At 44.3% G+C, this 18,453-nt stretch overlaps 1 protein-coding gene across 1 annotated transcript; it reads left to right on the plus strand.

Moving 5' to 3' along the window:
* The first annotated feature begins 11,816 nt into the window (after window positions 1–11,816).
* On the plus strand, window positions 11,817–17,679 carry tmed4 (transmembrane p24 trafficking protein 4). Its single transcript, NM_001015779.1, has 5 exons — window positions 11,817–12,011; window positions 13,492–13,592; window positions 15,148–15,273; window positions 15,700–15,846; window positions 16,133–17,679. The coding sequence occupies exons 1-5, from the start codon at window positions 11,891–11,893 to the stop codon at window positions 16,280–16,282; spliced, it is 645 nt and encodes a 214-aa protein (NP_001015779.1). The 5' UTR covers window positions 11,817–11,890; the 3' UTR covers window positions 16,283–17,679.
* The last annotated feature ends 774 nt before the right edge of the window (window positions 17,680–18,453 follow it).

Below are 18,453 nucleotides of genomic sequence, written 5' to 3' on the forward strand. Positions count from 1 at the left end.
AACCATTTCTTTCTAAATGTATTTACAGTGTCTGTCTAATGTGGTTTGTTCTACCATCTGTCTGTTTCTGTTCTTTGCTGGTGTTTCTAATTGTTGAAACTATATGGCCGAGGTTATCTCTCTTCCAGCCAAGACTTCAGTTCCCACAATGCCTTGTATCAAGACTTCAGTTCCCACAATGCCTTGTATCTTCACTGATAATAAGCTGCTTCATTGTTTCAATAGTTAGAACCAGCAGTGCAGATAAAATCAGGAGTGCAGACAAAAACACTTGTTCTTTATATTTAGTTACAGAGAAACTAATCATACTAAATGAGAGTAAAGCAGCCATCGCCTTTTAGCCAGTTTATAAGAACCAAGGAGCCATCTCTATTATCATTCCTATCCCCCCTAGTTCATCCTACCCCTTATCAAGCTTCCCACACTGGCATTATTCCTTAGGCAGCACTTACCAACCTCAACGCTTTTTTATGTGCGGATTAATCCTTAGTGTTTAACCAGAGGTATTCTTAATACTATTAATTGCTGATTTATCAAAGGTGAGGATTAACTTGTAGTTAAATCTTGCAAACAAAGCGGGGTGTGCGGAACATGACTTTAACCTAAATAACTGGGTTTGTGGAACGGAGCTTGATATTTGGGACTGTCCTCAAGGATTCTGGTGTTGCTTTCCTGTACCTTCACATGGCAGTGGGCACCAATGGGTTAATCCCCTATCATGTGACAGTGATTAGCAAACAGTCAATAAATGTGGCTATCCAAGCATCCCTTTTCCTGTCATGTGAGTTCACCCCAAGAACCAGCAGGGTCTCAGGCCTCTACCTGCTGAAGCGCCAGGACTGGGTAGTTTTTACCGGTGTGAGTGCTGTGAGGGTCTGATCATGGCCATCCGTTGCCACACAGTAGGCCGCAAAGCCTTTTTTGAGCACATCTATATGGTATATGCAATGTACAGGCTATAAGGGCTCTCCTCACTGTGCACTCTGTTTGATAGCATTTTGCTGAGAGCAATTCGGAACAGGTTACCTACAAACCACAAACTATCTGTTATTTATGGGCAATTTCTTGATGTCCCAGAGTGCTTTTAACTAGATTGGTCTCCCCCGGTAGTGAGCACTGGAAGGGCAAGTGGGTGAGTAAAGGGGAATTAGAGTGCCTGTTTGGATAGAGTAAGTTCAGCTTCTCAAATTCTAACAACCTGCAGGATACACCAATGGTGCTGCTCTTTAGCCAAGCAAATAATGTAGCTGCTTATTAGTATTTATATGTGCTGTGATTAAGGGCTCTGGCACACGGGGGAGATTAGTCGCCCGCGATTTAACTCCCTGTTCGCGGGCGACTAATCTCCCCGAGTTGCCTACCCCTGCCATCCCACCGGCGAACATGTAAGTCGCCAGCGAGTCTTTTTCGGCGATTTGCGCTAAATCACGCCGCCGCATCTGCCATCCCGCTGGCGACTTACATGTTCGCCGGTGGGATGGCAGGGGTAGGCAACTCGGGGAGATTAGTCGCCCGCGAACAGGGAGTTAAATCGCGGGCGACTAATCTCCCCCGTGTGCCAGAGCCCTAAAGGAGAAGGAAAGGAGAAAACTCAGTAAGCTTTATCAGAAAGGTCTATGTAAATACAGCCATAAGCACTCACAGAAACGCTGCACTGACTTCTCTGACAAAGGATTAGTTGTATCTGTTTTCCTGTGCCAGAGACACGCAGCTTTCAGCTTCCTGCTCTCTGCTGCTCCCCCCTCCCTCAAGAGCTCACTCCTTAGGAATATGGATCTGAGCCAATCAGCAGGAAGCTGACTCATAGTCTAACTAACTGAGCATGTTCACTTGGTCCCGGTGTCTGTGCAGGAGTGAGGCATTATGGGAATCCTATATACCCAGTTCAGCGTTTTTTGGCTTCAGAGCTTCTGAACAGGTGAAATATGGGGAGACATAAGGGCACTATTGAGAGAACTGAAGGTATGCCTGCAGCTTGAGATTAACTCTATATTAGCCTTTCCTTCTCCTTTCAGACCTGCATGAACCTAAGGAATCAGGTATGTTGTTATATACTATTCCCTTTAAAGGAGAGAGCTTCTAATGCAAGGAGGGGCTTGTACAGCCTTAAGGTGGCCATACACGTAGCAATTTTGATCGTTCCCACCCTACACTGACATTTAGGGCTGAATTGTCAGATATGGAGGTAGAAACAATACCTCCTTCTGTCGATTCAGCCCTGAACGTAGATTTTGCTCGGACACCTTTAATGGCGCCTGATCAAAATCTTTTAACCTGGGCGATTGACGAGTCGACTGATATCCGCGGCCTTTTGCGATATGGGTTGAGCCGCCATACACACACCGAATATCATCAGTGCATGTATGGCCAGCTTTAGGGTAAGAACCTATGGAGCGATTTACTCGCCTGCAATAGATCTCTGCTGTTGCGGTAATCGCTCTGAAAAGGGTTTCCAGCAGCAACAATAGAAGCTTCAGTTTCCAAAGTTGCGCAAAGTCATCTGCAGGAGGAATATTCACTGCTGTTTATTATTGCTATCAACTATTCAGTGTTTAATATGGTATACTTTATGTAGTTCTTCATTATTCCATATTGCAGCTAACCAGTATGTTAACACTGTATGCATTCCAGCATTCTTTCATTATTTTATATAGATTATATATTTTATATAGATTGTAAGCTCTACGGGGCAGGGACCTCCTTCCTCTTGTGTCCTCGACTCTTAACTTATTGCAGCTGTATTTATTGTTATACTTTGTATTTATCTATTATTATCTTATTAACCCCCTGTTTGTATTAATCTATTCTACTGTACAGCGCTGCGTACATAAGTAGCGCTTTATAAATAAAGATATACATACATACATTTTGCATATTGCAACCACATAGGTAATTACGGTACATTGTTGGGATCCCACAGTTAATTATTATGATACAACTACTCAGTATTCTGCAGATCATTACCATACTAGCTACATGGTATATTAATACTACGTGTATTTCTGCACTTCTTAAACACTTGATTACAGCTTTTTAGCATATTGTTAACGTATATGTCTGTATGTTTGTTTGTAAATATGTAAAAAACTAGCATTCAGACGGAAGTTGTAGGATAAAGCCCTAAAAATACAAATCGATGGATGTTCTGAACATGAAATAGTTGGCAGGCACCAATTGTACGAAAGTGACTTCCATTGTAGGTCCCCCAGGGATATGGTCACATACACAAATACTCATGGTTTTCATTAGATTTAGATTATACAGCTGATTAAACTCCCATGGTGCACTATTACTAGATTCTACAGAGCTGGATCCCAACTTAAAGAAATAAAGAGAAGTAAGAATTTTGCACAAAGAAGTATTTAATGGAGAGTGCCTGTGTTATTGTTTCTCTATGTATAAGTTGCCTTTGCCCATTTTTTGCAGCTGAGCTAACACAGAGCACCTCTGCTTATGAAGTTACTAAAGAGTTACTACTATGATGCTTCTACACTCACCTAAAGGTTTATTAGGAACACCTGTTCAATTTCTCATTAATGCAATTATCTAATCAACCAATCACATGGCAGTTGCTTCAATGCATTTAGGGGTGTGGTTCTGGCCAAGACAATCTCCTGAACTCCAAACTGAATGTCAGAATGGGAAAGAAAGGTGATTTAAGCAATTTTGAGTGTGGCATGGTTGTTGGTGCCAGACGGGCCGGTCTAAGTATTTCACAATCTGTTCAGTTACTGGGATTTTCTCGCACAACCATTTCTAGGGTTTACAAAGAATGGTGTGAAAAGGGATAAACATCCAGTATGCGGCAGTCCTGTGGGCGAAAATGCCTTGTTGATGCTAGAGGTCAGAGAAGGGTATTAGTATGGTGTTCCTAATAATCCTTTAGGTGAGTGTATATCTAGTGCATTATATGAATATATTCTGGATTTTTATAGTTTCAAAAAATTTACAACACATTCAAGTTGAGTTTTGTCACGTTAAATTGTAAGTATTCAACTATACGTACATATAGCTCTGCAGTCTGGAATTCACCTTGGCTGTAGATATATATAAAGTATATGGCTGCTGTGATACAAAGCAGCATATTCTGGCGCATGCAGTGGAGCTGAGATTAGATAGGTACGTGCAGAGCGCTGTTGGCTAATCACATGCTCCTTTAATGTATTGATTTTGCCTCTAAACTTTGTATAGCAAGAAATAAGACCTGTGAGCAGAGAGCAAATACAGAGATCTGGTTTGTGGCAGAAACAGTAGATGGGTAAAGGTAGCCTGGTTCAATGTCCTGGCTCTTATTGCTGACAGGACCCATGGCCCACAATCCATATATATATATATATATATATATATATATATATATATATATATATATATATATTTCAAGGTATAACTCCTAGTGACCCCTGACAGCAGGCCAGCCCTAATATAAATGATTCTTTTGCAGTTCTCTCCCTAAGGGATAAGGTGAGTTTCTTTACTTTCCCACAGAACACAGCTGCGCTTTTACACGTGGCCCTGTAGTTGTAGCCCCAAAGAGAACTCTAACACTGGTTTCAGTTACTCAGATGAAGGTAAACCTGCCATGGGCTGGTATATAGAGTGAGGACTGGACACTGGAAAGTAGAAATTCCATGTTGCTTCACAGTGATGTTCCCAAGGCAGGGAATAGTTTCTAGTGTGTATATAACCTTCTGTTGATAAGAAACTGCCAACCAAAACACAATGTTCAAGGTGAGAGCTCCCAATATACGATAAACTAAGGAAAAGGGCTAAACACTGCAAAAGTGACATACATCTGCACTCCCATGCTTAGCAGTAGCACAGCCATAGGGAACAGCTTTCAGTACAGTCTGAAACAATAGGAAACTCTTCCTTTGGTATGCCACAAATTTTGATTAGAGGAGCTGACAATTCAGCAGTGATAGTTTACATTGGCAATAAGGGAAGAGTCACAAAAGATGTGCAAACTGTACCCCTGGCACTAATTCTCAGCAGGATTGGAACTAGGAGTAGGCAGAAAGGGCTCGTGCTTAGGGTGCAGCGGTGGTCGAAGGCTCTAGGTGTATACCTCTTCTGTCTGCCAACGCCTACTATGGGCTCACTTCTCTCTATTGCCCGCTTATCAATGATGCTTTTTCTCTTCTGTATCATCATTGTGCATGACCCCCCCTCCCCCCATGCTTGTTCCTTGCCCAGGGGAGGGCGTAGGTGGGTGCCCAGGTTGCCTACGCCATACGGGCAGCTAAGCCCAGCACTAATTCTAAGTCTTTCAGAACTGTACTTTTTATAAGCCTTAGGGCCCTTACACACAGGCGTTTATTCTTGCATTCCCATGCATTGGCTTTTTTGTAATGTTTCATTTTGGCCCACGTTCTGCTTAGTTTGCAGGGCCCACTGCTGAGGGGGCAAAGGTGAATGTTGGGCTAGTAACACAGGATGGGGGGGGGGGGGAGTATAAGGCCCCATGATTTCTGATGCCAGCCATGCTCACATTTATTGGAAAACTAACAACTAAATATGTTCAGATTCTTCACCCTGGCACATTGTGTCCTAAAATGATCCATGTCATTCTCTATTTTCTGTCAATTTGTGACCGCTCCTGAAGCATCTGTATCCCAGGTTTCTAGTCCTGGGACAAACAAGTGCGAGACTTCATGGTGTTCTCTGCCTGTTTGGTGGCCCCTAGTGGTACAAACATGCAACTGCTCAAATATTGACTAAACTTCTACTAGTGATACTTGTTTTTAGTTTACTTCTTGATTTCACAAACATTATATGTGGAATCTTCTTCATAAACAAAAAGCAAAGGTTGTGATTACTTTTGTTTTTTTTTTAGCTTCCGATTCATATTTAGTCTGTTATTATGTCAGATATGTTATTTCTCTGAATTTTAACGCTGCTGTCAGTGTCAGATTGGGTTCCTCAGGCCTCATAAAGAACTCTGGGGCCCTTCCTCCCAAAAACTAGATATGGAAAATGCTAAAGGACAGAGATAGCAAATGAAGATAGAAAGACCATCTGGTACTCTGGCAGCCAGCCTGGCCCTGCCTGCTATCAAGAAAGCACCATTTAACTATTTCTCATAGAAATAATGTTTCTGCCCAAATACATGATTAGTTAGCGCAGATCAGTTTTCTGTTGTATAAAATACACAATGTTTTTAATACATAAAGGTAGATAGTTTGAATGTTATTGGTTGCTCAGTGTTAGTTTACCAATTTCATTACTTAATGAAAGCACAATGTGCAGAAATGGAGGCAAATTGCCCAGTGGCATAGCGAGAATGTGCCAGGCCCCCTGTCACAATCGGTAACCCAGAACAATTGCCATAACAATTGTCACAGCTCACACTTCTGCCTATAACAGACACCACTGGCTTCGGGTGGAGCCCTCCGCTATACGGGTGCCGCCAGGTCTTGAAGTGAAAGGACCAGGGCAAAGGTTCTGAGAGAGCAAGGGAACCAGATCGTTGAAGGAGGACTGAGGGAGCTTACTAGAATCAGTCAGGGAGGCCGAGTAAAAACCAGAATGGTAGCACAGTACAGAATCAGGATCCAGAAGCAAAGTCAAACAGGCAAAGGGGTCAATCCAGGAAGAATTCACTCAAAGTCAGGGTACAGGCAGGGGTCAGAACCAGACAGGACAAAATACGCACACAGGAACTATGGTAGACAGACCTATAACAGGCGTGGGAGAAACTGGGAGGTAGGGATTTAAAGGCTAGATAATTACAGATTCAAAACAGGTGTGTGTAAATAGACACCTGTAGCCTGGATAACTACGGATATTATTGAAGTGAACCAGGAACCCAGCAGTCCTGCTCAAATAGGCAAGGAAACGGCACAGCAAGCAGTGGGTTCCTGGTTCAAATCCAGGCAGGATGTTACAGCCCCCTGCACAAAAACTTTCAGAGGGGCCTGGCATGCCCAGGTACCTAGCCACTGCCCACTCACTCTTACGTGCATGTCCACTGCTGAATATTTGCAGTGGGTGTACATAACTTCAGCAGCTATAGAAGCTTCCACCATAATTATGCCACTGAAATTGGCATGTTTATGCCTTGGTGTGATAGTGTGGATAGTAATGTCACTTTGGCACCTTTACCACAAAGTGTCCTCACTGTGCAGACACATCAATAAGAAAACAGCAATTAATGGAGGGCACTCTTTTTATACAAATTTAATGAAGGGTGCAAGATTAAAGGTCCCCATACACGTGAAGATTCGCTCGCTTGGTGAAGTCGCCAAGCGAGCGGATCTTCACCCGATATCCCCACCTACAGGTGGGCGATATCGGGGAACGTGTAGGCTAATTCATTTGTTTGGCCCCAGGGCCAAATGATCAAATTATAACGGCGGCAATGGGGCAGTCGGTTCGGGGACAGCATCAACGAGCCGATGCGGTCCCCGATCTGACTGAATCTTTTAACCTGCCCGATCGATATCTGGCCAATTTCAGGCCAGATATCGGTCGCGTAAGGTCGTCGTTCCTGCCCCTACATGGGCCGATAACCTGCTGAATCTGTCCAAGGGACCGATATCGGCAGCTACAATCGGCCCGTGTATGGGGACCTTAGAGGCTCTTACCCAAACAGAGCCAAACTACAGAAGTTTACTCTGCACACCACATAACTGATACAGACACTTAAGGTATGCAAGAAAGTAATTTAATAAGACATATAATCAAAAAGTGTATAATTACAAATTAATTAAAACAATTAATATAGTACATACCAGTGTCCCAGAAAAAGCAGCAGCACTCAGGCTTGCAAGGTACATGTGTGTAAGTGACTGACATAGTGCTTTGTATTTGTGCTTGCATTTGTAAATGCTCTTTTATCCAAGCATAATATCTCAAATTTTTCTAGTCTAGAAATTACTCAAATTCAATCTGTCACATTTGATAACATTACAGTAACAGCAATGTGACCATCAATGCATCTAAATAGTCAAAGGGTTTGGCTGCATTCAACCATATTGAATAGCCATTGAATCTTGTAGGGGCCTGCTGGGTTGTGAAGGACTGTCCTGCCTTCTCACTGGATTACAGATGGTTTCCCAGATTTATCACACGGCTCCAGGCCCAGCATCACAGCAATAAAGGGGCACATTCGTTAAAGTACGATAGGTCCGAATACAAATAAATCGTATTTTTTCTAAAGTTTACAACTTTTGCGTATTTTCTGCAATATTTTGGATTCATTCAAGCTTCAGTATCGTGACTTTCCTTGGGCCAGGTTGGAGCTGCAGAGTGCCATTGAGCCCTATGGGAGACTTTCCTTTGGCCGGGTTGGAGCTGCAGAGTGCCATTGAGCCCTATGGGAGACTTTCCTTGGGCCGGGTTGGAGCTGCAGAGTGCCATTGAGCCCTATGGGAGACTTTCCTTGGGCCGGGTTGGAGCTGCAGAGTGCCATTGAGCCCTATGGGAGACTTTCCTTGGGCCGGGTTGGAGCTGCAGAGTGCCATTGAGCCCTATGGGAGACTTTCCTTGGGCCGGGTTGGAGCTGCAGAGTGCCATTGAGCCCTATGGGAGACTTTCCTTGGGCCAGGTTGGAGCTGCAGAGTGCCATTGAGCCCTATGGGAGACTTTCCTTGGGCCGGGTTGGAGCTGCAGAGTGCCATTGAGCCCTATGGGAGACTTTCCTTGGGCCGGGTTGGAGCAGCTAGAGAGCGCCATTGAGCCCTATGGGAGACTTTCCTTGGGCCGGGTTGGAGCTGCAGAGTGCCATTGAGCCCTATGGGAGACTTTCCTTGGGCCGGGTTGGAGCTGCAGAGCGCCATTGAGCCCTATGGGAGGCTTTCCTTGGGCCGGGTTGGAGCTGCAGAGTGCCATTGAGCCCTAGGGGAGACTTTCCTTGGGCCGGGTTGGAGCTGCAGAGTGCCATTGAGCCCTAGGGGAGACTTTCCTTGGGCCGGGTTGGAGCTGCAGAGTGCCATTGAGCCCTATGGGAGGCTTTCCTTGGGCCAGGTTGGAGCTGCAGAGTGCCATTGAGCCCTATGGGAGACTTTCCTTGGGCCGGGTTGGAGCTGCAGAGTGCCATTGAGCCCTATGGGAGGCTTTCCTTGGGCCGGGTTGGAGCTGCAGAGTGCCATTGAGCCCTATGGGAGACTTTCCTTGGGCCAGGTTGGAGCTGCAGAGTGCCATTGAGCCCTATGGGAGACTTTCCTTGGGCCGGGTTGGAGCTGCAGAGTGCCATTGAGCCCTATGGGAGGCTTTCCTTGGGCCAGGTTGGAGCTGCAGAGTGCCATTGAGCCCTATGGGAGACTTTCCTTGGGCCGGGTTGGAGCTGCAGAGTGCCATTGAGCCCTATGGGAGGCTTTCCTTGGGCCGGGTTGGAGCTGCAGAGTGCCATTGAGCCCTATGGGAGACTTTCCTTGGGCCAGGTTGGAGCTGCAGAGTGCCATTGAGCCCTATGGGAGGCTTTCCTTGGGCCAGGTTGGAGCTGCAGAGTGCCATTGAGCCCTATGGGAGACTTTCCTTGGGCCGGGTTGGAGCTGCAGAGTGCCATTGAGCCCTATGGGAGACTTTCCTTGGGCCAGGTTGGAGCTGCAGAGTGCCATTGAGCCCTATGGGAGGCTTTCCTTGGGCCAGGTTGGAGCTGCAGAGTGCCATTGAGCCCTATGGGAGACTTTCCTTGGGCCGGGTTGGAGTTGCAGAGTGCCATTGAGCCCTATGGGAGACTTTCCTTGGGCCGGGTTGGAGCTGCAGAGTGCCATTGAGCCCTATGGGAGGCTTTCCTTGGGCCAGGTTGGAGCTGCAGAGTGCCATTGAGCCCCATGGGAGACTTTCCTTGGGCCGGGTTGGAGCTGCAGAGTGCCATTGAGCCCTATGGGAGACTTTCCTTGGGCCAGGTTGGAGCTGCAGAGTGCCATTGAGCCCTATGGGAGGCTTTCCTTGGGCCGGGTTGGAGCTGCAGAGTGCCATTGAGCCCTATGGGAGGCTTTCCTTGGGCCGGGTTGGAGCTGCAGAGTGCCATTGAGCCCTATGGGAGACTTTCCTTGGGCCGGGTTGGAGCTGCAGAGTGCCATTGAGCCCTATGGGAGGCTTTCCTTGGGCCAGGTTGGAGCTGCAGAGTGCCATTGAGCCCTATGGGAGACTTTCCTTGGGCCGGGTTGGAGCTGCAGAGTGCCATTGAGCCCTATGGGAGACTTTCCTTGGGCCGGGTTGGAGCTGCAGAGTGCCATTGAGCCCTATGGAAGGCTTTCCTTGGGCCAGGTTGGAGCTGCAGAGTGCCATTGAGCCCTATGGGAGACTTTCCTTGGGCCGGGTTGGAGCTGCAGAGTGCCATTGAGCCCTATGGGAGACTTTCCTTGGGCCAGGTTGGAGCTGCAGAGTGCCATTGAGCCCTATGGGAGACTTTCCTTGGGCAGGTTGGAGCTGCAGAGTGCCATTGAGCCCTATGGGAGACTTTCCTTGGGCCGGGTTGGAGCTGCAGAGTGCCATTGAGCCCTATGGGAGGCTTCCAAAATCATGCACAGAAGGTTCAAAGTCAGAAAGGTTTGCCCGCATTTACGATCGTCCAGACACGAAAATTTTGCGACTGTCGGATCGCCATTTGCAAATGATCGTTTCAATACAAAAATTTCGGATCGTAAATACTAAATCTTCGTATTCAAATGAACTGAATTTTCGTGACTTTTGCCATCATCAGAAACTATCGGATTTTGTAATTTCGGATTCGTACTTTAATGAATCTGGCCCCAGGTGTTATTAGTGTTTGGGAAGCAGGCAAAGGAGCGGCGGCGCTTGGGAGCTGTCACTGCCCTAAGCACTCGGGCTTTTGGGTCACTCACACTAAACAAATCGCACACCTTACGGAGCAGGCTGACAGTAGAGATGTAGCAAACCTCAACCTTCAATGGGAAGGCGAACTTTAAACCTAGAAAAGCCATTTCTGGCCAGAAAACTGATTTTAAAGTTGATTAAAGGGTGCCACGACCTGGACAGTGACATGCAGGAGGGGGATCAAGGGCAAAAATTTCTCTGAAAAATACGTTGTTCACACAGCGTTGCGCAAAAACGCAACCTATTCCCATGTATACGCAAAGGCAGCTGGCAGACCCAGCGGAAATACGCGGCGTTTTTTGCTATTTCGCACTATTAGCACCATGGAAACGGAATTTGCTTACACCAGTACTAGGCTGAAAAACGCCATGTGTGGCTTGTGCGGCGTTTTTAGGCCGAGAAAAAATGCAGCGAAAAAACGCCTAAGGCGAACCCAAATTGGGAAAAGTTTGCGAACTTGCGAACACCCGATGTTGGCGCAAATTACTTCGCCGGCAAACAGTTCGCTACATCTCTAGCTGACAGTTCTGCTGGTGTATATGACGCAGAAATAGCATGTTCCCGCAGGAGCCTGTAATACCCAACAGGTACCTTCATTAAGTAAATAACATTTTCATTAGAGCTGCAACCTTACAATAATCACATAACACGGAATACGTTTTCAATGGCGACATATGACAGAGCTCACTGACAACTCTGCTACTAACAGCATTTTGAGGCGCCATGGCGGTACAAGAAGACATTAAAAATCCGCCCCAGGGTGATGAGTAACTAATCATTAGAATAATCAGCCTTTCTGCCGCGGGTAAATCTAATACCGCCCACCCTCCCAACAGCAAATACAGTTTCCCCTTCAGAACAGGATATAAAGATGGCAGTCTAAAGGTGACGCTTCCAGAAGCTAATGGTGACGTTGCCGGCAGTAGCGTTTCAGGCCTCGCTTTGAGATGGACATGCTGTCATTTGTACAGTAATTATCCAATCATAACGACAGGTTACTATCCAGAGCGAGGCTTGGTACGCTGGAGGTGTCTCTTGCCTATTTTGCTGTCCGTACCTGCACGTCATGTCTCCCCTCGATTTATGTTCCGGGACCCCAAAATCATGCATGTTTTTGCTTCTCCTTGGCATACTGCAATTTGGCTTATCAAGAGGACTTTACTTCCACATTGGCGAGACGGAAAAACGCTGCTTCATTGAGGAAATCCCAGACGAGACCATGGTGATAGGTGAGCGGAGCAGGAATGTAGGCAGTTACCATGGTAATAGTTCCAGCGTAGGGGCCCCCCAGCCAGTATCATACAGTCAGTGACCGAGGGCTTCTCTGTCACTATAGATACTCTGCCCACATGGATGGCAGCAATTTCTGTGAACACAGACATCAGTATGGCAACTCCCCAGGCAAGGCTGCTTTCCCAATAATCTCTCTATCAACCATTTACCCATTTATAACCCACGATGTCATGGTATAACAGCACTTACTCTGTATTTAATGATGATCCCCATCAGCCATAAGGTACAAACTGATCCTCTTACCAATCATAAAAGGGCTCAAATAAAGGCACACCCATTCCACTGTATTGGTGCCCTTATAACTGAGGGTCAATCAAAACACAGTATTTTTTAATAAAGAATTCTGCCTGAAGATTTGCTCATTGAGTGCCTGCTCTTTAAAAAACAGCATAGTTATACTGTATCAGGTCTAGCCTGAGATTCAAAATAGTCACTGGCACTTTAAGTAAACCGAGGCCCAAATAGTGACTGTCTATGGCATCTTACAGCAGCCCCTCTGGCATTTGCCAGAACCCACATATTGCCAGTCCGGGCCTGAACTGGGATTCAAAATAGGCCCTGGCATTTCAAGTACACAGAGGCCCTATCAGCCCCCACCAGCCCAATAAATAGTGAGTGACTATGGCATCTTACAGCAGCCCCTCTGGCATTTGCCAGAACCCACAGATATGTAAAACCCTGCTTCATCTAAATAAACCATTTTCATAAAAATATACTTTTTTTTAGCAGTATGTGCTATTGGGTAATCCCGAATAGAAAATTGCCATTTTAGGAATTAAGGGCCGACTCCTAGGATCATAGGATTCCCAGTGCACACAAACAAGCCAAGACATACATACATGGGGAGCACACAGCCCATCACTAAATGGCGGCTCAAGGGCAAGGATGTAAAAGGACAATATTTACTGATATAAGATTCTTTAATAGTTTATATTATGTAAAGTGACCCATCTGTTGGTTAAGTATTTATTTTGGGGGTATAGTTTTCCTTTAAAGACAAATGTTGCCTCACATAGCTGCAGCATCTTTTTTCGACTACTTAGCGAAAGTTAAAACAAGTGGAGCACTCTCATAAAACAAACATTGTTAGTGTAACGGAAACTTCTGCTGAGCGTTGTGTGTCTGTGTCTTGGCTGCAAACTAACAGTGCCCAAATCTGATACAGTAACTGATCCCCTGAGGAACAGCAGTGGCAGCCTGGTACTCCATGGAGGCAGCTTTCTTTGTTGGCACAGTGCAGGCAATTTGCGTTCCTTGCTTAGAAACCTATGATATGGGCACTTTTAATAGTGCTTATTTAAGTTGTCATGGTCACTATAAGATTCCTGTTATTAAGCATATTGCTCTTTATGATTGATCCATTTCATTTATTCATTCCCCATTAATTTTTCTCTGCATCTTTCTGTCCCTTTCTAGGTAATTACAAAACCCAGTTATGGGACAAGCAATCTGAAACATTTCTCCCCTCTACTCCTGGCCTTGGTATGCACGTGGAGGTGAAGGACAGTGATGGAAAGGTAATGGCTGTGACCCCCTTTCAGCTTTGTTTTTTAGATTGTAAGTCTCTCAGCCCAACATTACTGGAAGACTACGCTTAGCTCATCAGCACACAGAAAGCTGCTTCAGCCAGTAATGTGTTTTTTACAACAATTTAGTCGGATGTGTTATTCATCCAGTAAATTACTTTTGTAATACTCATTATGAATATTAACATGGAAATCAGAGAAACGGTTTGACATAACATGATATATCTATACAAAGGCCATGTGATGCTTCTATAGCCTTAAAGGGGACATATTGTGGGGAAAAATAACCAATGTACAAATGAATTGTACTCATCAAAATATAGAAGCAATGTGCTTTAAAAAGTGCGTTTTGGACTGATTTGTTGGAGATTTCTCCAAAAACCCTACTAATCCCGCCCATCTGTTTCACTTCCTGTTGCCTCCTTTTCCAGGCTGTGCAGAGGGGCCAGCAGCACTCGGCTCACTGATAGGGAACTGAAGCCTGTCTTTGCTTGTGCGCTTGCAGGGCTGTGATTGGCTACTCCCCTCCTGTGTGTTTGGCAGTGAATTTTAGGTCACGCCCACCCCTCCCCCTCATTTGAAACAGACAGGGACCTGAGAAGATCTATAGGAAGCCATTTTTACAGATAGTATTATTTAAGTTTTTTTCCCATTTATGCTATGTCTCCTTTAAGTACATTATTATTATTATTATTAACATTTATTTATAAAGCGCCAACATATTCCGCAGCGCTGTACAATAAGTACATATGTTAACATTCTATCAGAGAATCTTACCACACACAGCCCAGCGTGACTGAGAGAACTAAATCTCTGCGGGAGCTTGGAGGTCTCAGGTCAGACTGGGCTGGGTTTTCCAGACAGTGGGGTACAAAACTTCATGCCCTTTTGCAAAAATTCATAGCAACCAATTAGCAATGGGGTTTGATCAGTCTGCTGCAGGTCAAATACTGAACGCACATCACTGATTGGCTCTGTATATCTGTATACTAAGTGTGTTGTCCCATAACAGATCCTGCTCAGTGGTCAAATTATATTCTATATTACACACCGCGTGAATAGCCTTAAAGGGGTAGTTAACTTTTAGTATGTTATAGAATGGACTATTCTTAGCAACTGTTCAATTAATCTTTATTTTGAATAGTTTATGAATTATTTGCTGCCTTCTTCTGACTCTCGCTAGCTTTCAAATAAGGGTCACTGACCCTGGCAGACAAAAATCTATAGTTTGTTACATTTTATTACTTTTATTTCTATTTAGCTCCTCTCCTATTCATATTCCAGTCTCTCATTCAAACCACTGCCTGGTTGCTAGGGTAATTTAGTTCATAGCAACCACATAAGTGCTGAAATCCCAAAGTGGAGAGTTGAACAAGCGGCTAAATAATTTGAAAACCACAAATAATAATAAAATGAAGACCAATTGCAATTAGTTTCTGAATATGACTCGCTACATCATACTAAAAGTTAATTTTAAGGTGAAAACCCCATTAATGAAAAATAATAAATAATATTATCATGTCCTTGTGTTTATTTCCCCCTTTAGGTCATACTTTCGAGACAATACGGATCTGAAGGGAGATTTACGTTCACCTCACATACGCCGGGCGAGCATCAAATTTGCCTTCACTCTAATTCAACACGAATGTCCTTTTTTGCTGGAGGCAAGCTGGTAAGGGCAGAATCTACATTCTTCTGTATAGATTTGGTGAGGGGGTTTAAAAAGCAGTAGGGGGTGGAGAAGGTGATTTGCTACCAAACTCTGTAACTGCCTGAAAACCATGTATGATGTGAAAAAGACACATGTAGGTGTGGCCAAAAATGCTGTAAGTGTAATAAAGCAGCAGGGGAATTGCTTGCAGTTCTATATATCAACATGACGGTTGCCTTATATATGATTAGCCAAGTGATTGTACTTATTATTCATCTACCTCCTGTAGCTCAAATGCTGTAATCCCACCCCCCCACCCCCAAAAAAATAATTTTTGGGCTCTATCAGCATGTATGCAGCACTGCAACCGTTTGCTGTGTATAAATAAAATCTGATAATGTTTTTATGTGGCTTTGGCCTCACCTTCTCTATTTGCATTTGTTTCAGAGGGTTCACTTGGACATCCAGATTGGGGAACACACCAATAATTACCCAGAGATTGCAGCAAAGGACAAACTAACAGAGCTGCAGCTCAGGGTTAGACAGCTGTTGGATCAAGTGGAGCAAATTCAGAAGGAGCAGAACTACCAGAGGGTAAGGGGGAGGGGGGGGGGTGCAGCATGGTGTACAAGGACTTGCAGAAAGACATGGTTGTGGAGGAAAGGATAACTGATTATTAACTATAGATAAGGGAAGAAATGGAGGAAGGGTTGAATAAAATCACCTTGGAAATAGCATATGATGGGAAATATTGTGAAAGAGATAGGGAATCATTATGTGGGTTGAAAACAAAACATAGCTTGTCCTCTGATCTTAAGGCAAATTATTTCATGCTTGGAAATCCGCCTTTTAAATCTAACATGTGACTTTCCCTTTTCAGTACCGAGAGGAGCGGTTCCGATTGACCAGCGAGAGCACCAACCAAAGAGTCCTGTGGTGGTCCATTGCCCAGACCCTAATCCTTATTCTTACAGGCATCTGGCAAATGAGACATCTCAAGAGCTTCTTTGAAGCCAAGAAGCTTGTGTGAAGCCTCTTACGTTGTACATTTACTTGACCCAATATGTCCCCAGACATATGCACACTACACACCAATAAACGTACCCATGCAGCAGGTCCCCACACACACACAAACCAGCTCACACAATATTTTAACCAATAATACAGCAGAAATGTGCATTTGTAACTGAGAGCTCAAATGATGCCACTACATTTTTTACCTGTGTAACCCTTTTTCTGATGTGAGGTTACGGCCAGACTGATGGGAGTGGCTAGCCACCGCTTTTCATTGAGTATGTTCAAAGTTGCCTACCTCCAACATTTTGGCAGTAATGTTACCATGCCGAGAAAGGAGTTGCCCCACTGCCAACCTCTATGAGGTCTCCAGCAGAGTGGCATCCATAGCACAGTTGTCCAGTTACAACCGCACACTGAAATCCTACATCTGTCAGCAGTCATGGCAGAAGAGTTGAACCCCTGTTACCCAATAAAGAATGTTACTGGTTAAGTGCTTTGGTGGCTGATCAGTGCATTCTTGTGTAGTAGGCTTGCCCCTATGAATCCAACTGAGAAAACAACTACCAATCAGAACCACTCTTATCCACTGCACGGTTGCACACATTTATAAACATTGGAAACTTTTTAACTGTTCCCGCCAGCTTTATAAGATGTATCAACTACTTCTGCAGCTGATTGTTGCCTGTTTTATTTTTAGTCCAGTTTGTATTCTAACTTGAAAATGAAAACCATGGACTCATTTGCTGCAAAAGAGACTTTTTGTTTAAATTTTTCTTTTAAAATTGGTTCCTTTTGTCAGTTTGGGTCCAATCTCTATATCTAATGTGACCAGTTGTACCCAGCTTCTATCAGTCACATGCTGCTAGCCATTCCCATACACCTGTGATATGTGGGAATAGCTTTTCCAGCATCAGGCACTGTATCACGTATAAAGTTCAGTGAAGCAGTAATAATATAGGTTATTTTGTGATAAAACAGAATAATAATGTTTTTGGCAAATGTATTTATAGCAGGGGGGGGTTATTGTAGTTTAGTTTCAGTGTGAATTTTAGTATTTTTGTCTATGAACAGTCAACATTCAAATGCAGAAAGAATACAATTCCAGTTAGATAAACAGCAAGTGGAAGGAAAGCCTCACAGGCTGTTTGGGGGGATATAAGAATTCATAGGAGGTGGTGGGATTTAGCCCACTTATTTTCTGTACCCACCATTCATGTTTGTATACAATTACCTACCGGCCAGATCAGCAGTTGCAAATACAAGTTTCCTTACACAACTCTTAAATGTACAGAGAGTGGGTGAATGAATGGCAGATCTAACTCACAGCCCAGGTTTGTTGTTTATATTTTATTCACAAATGTTGAATTTGAGTCATTTTTGGATTGTAATAAAAAAAGAGTTGTGACAATACCCACTTTGATTGTAAGTGTAGTACAATGGTGGAGGTTGCGGGAATCGAGTCTGTGTTTGGGAGGGTATCTGTCTCTATGATGAGAATGGACAGTTTTATTACATGTCAAAAATGAGTTTTATAGGAAATGTAAACCCACAACATAAATTATTAATTAGTTTTTCAAGTTTTTAAGTAAGTAATTTGCAGTTTTTACACTTCTAATATAATTAATTTGGAAAAACAGCACCACCTACAGTTTATTTTAGTGACTGGAAACAGTCATTATTTGCCAATAAACTCAATGGCAGATGGGACTTGTCGTTTTGGGCTGTTACTTCATTGGAAATTCAGTTGATTAAAGCAGTGATTAAAATGAGGTGAATAACTGGTTATAAACCAACTTTTGGTTTGCAAAGCCGATTCCCTTTTTGGCAGAATTAGAGTGTTAAAGGGTTGTAACACTTTCCCTAACACTCCTTAGCCTGTCCTGTCCCAGGCCAACCCAGTGAGCCATCATATACCTGTGCCTGCCCCGGCCAATGGCAATTTAGTGGAAGAGGATTAGGTGCATACTGATGTTGCAAATTGAGTGGGCTGTTGGCAAAGTGCGTACTGCAACAAGGCAGAAAAGTGATTGGCAGGCCCAGACCCATCCGACCCATGGATCCTGCATGTTTGGAAGCTGGCCAACACATCACTACTGGGCTGTCTGCACTATAAAGGAGAAGGACAGGTGAAATCATCAGAGGGTGCCAAAATCTTATGCACCCCACAGTAATTGTATTCACTTA

This window comes from Xenopus tropicalis, chromosome 3 (assembly GCF_000004195.4).
Source record: "Xenopus tropicalis strain Nigerian chromosome 3, UCB_Xtro_10.0, whole genome shotgun sequence".
NCBI classification, from domain to species: domain Eukaryota; kingdom Metazoa; phylum Chordata; class Amphibia; order Anura; family Pipidae; genus Xenopus; species Xenopus tropicalis.

What these genes read in the sequence shown, in the direction of transcription:
- tmed4 (NM_001015779.1), top strand. Translation starts at nt 11,891, where the DNA reads ATGTTTTTGCTTCTCCTTGGCATACTGCAATTTGGCTTATCAAGAGGA. An exon ending in TGAAGGACAGTGATGGAAAG is followed by an intron (nt 13,593 to 15,147) that starts GTAATGGCTGTG and finishes TTCCCCCTTTAG; the next exon opens with GTCATACTTTCGAGACAATA. An exon ending in TTTTTGCTGGAGGCAAGCTG is followed by an intron (nt 15,274 to 15,699) that starts GTAAGGGCAGAA and finishes CATTTGTTTCAG; the next exon opens with AGGGTTCACTTGGACATCCA.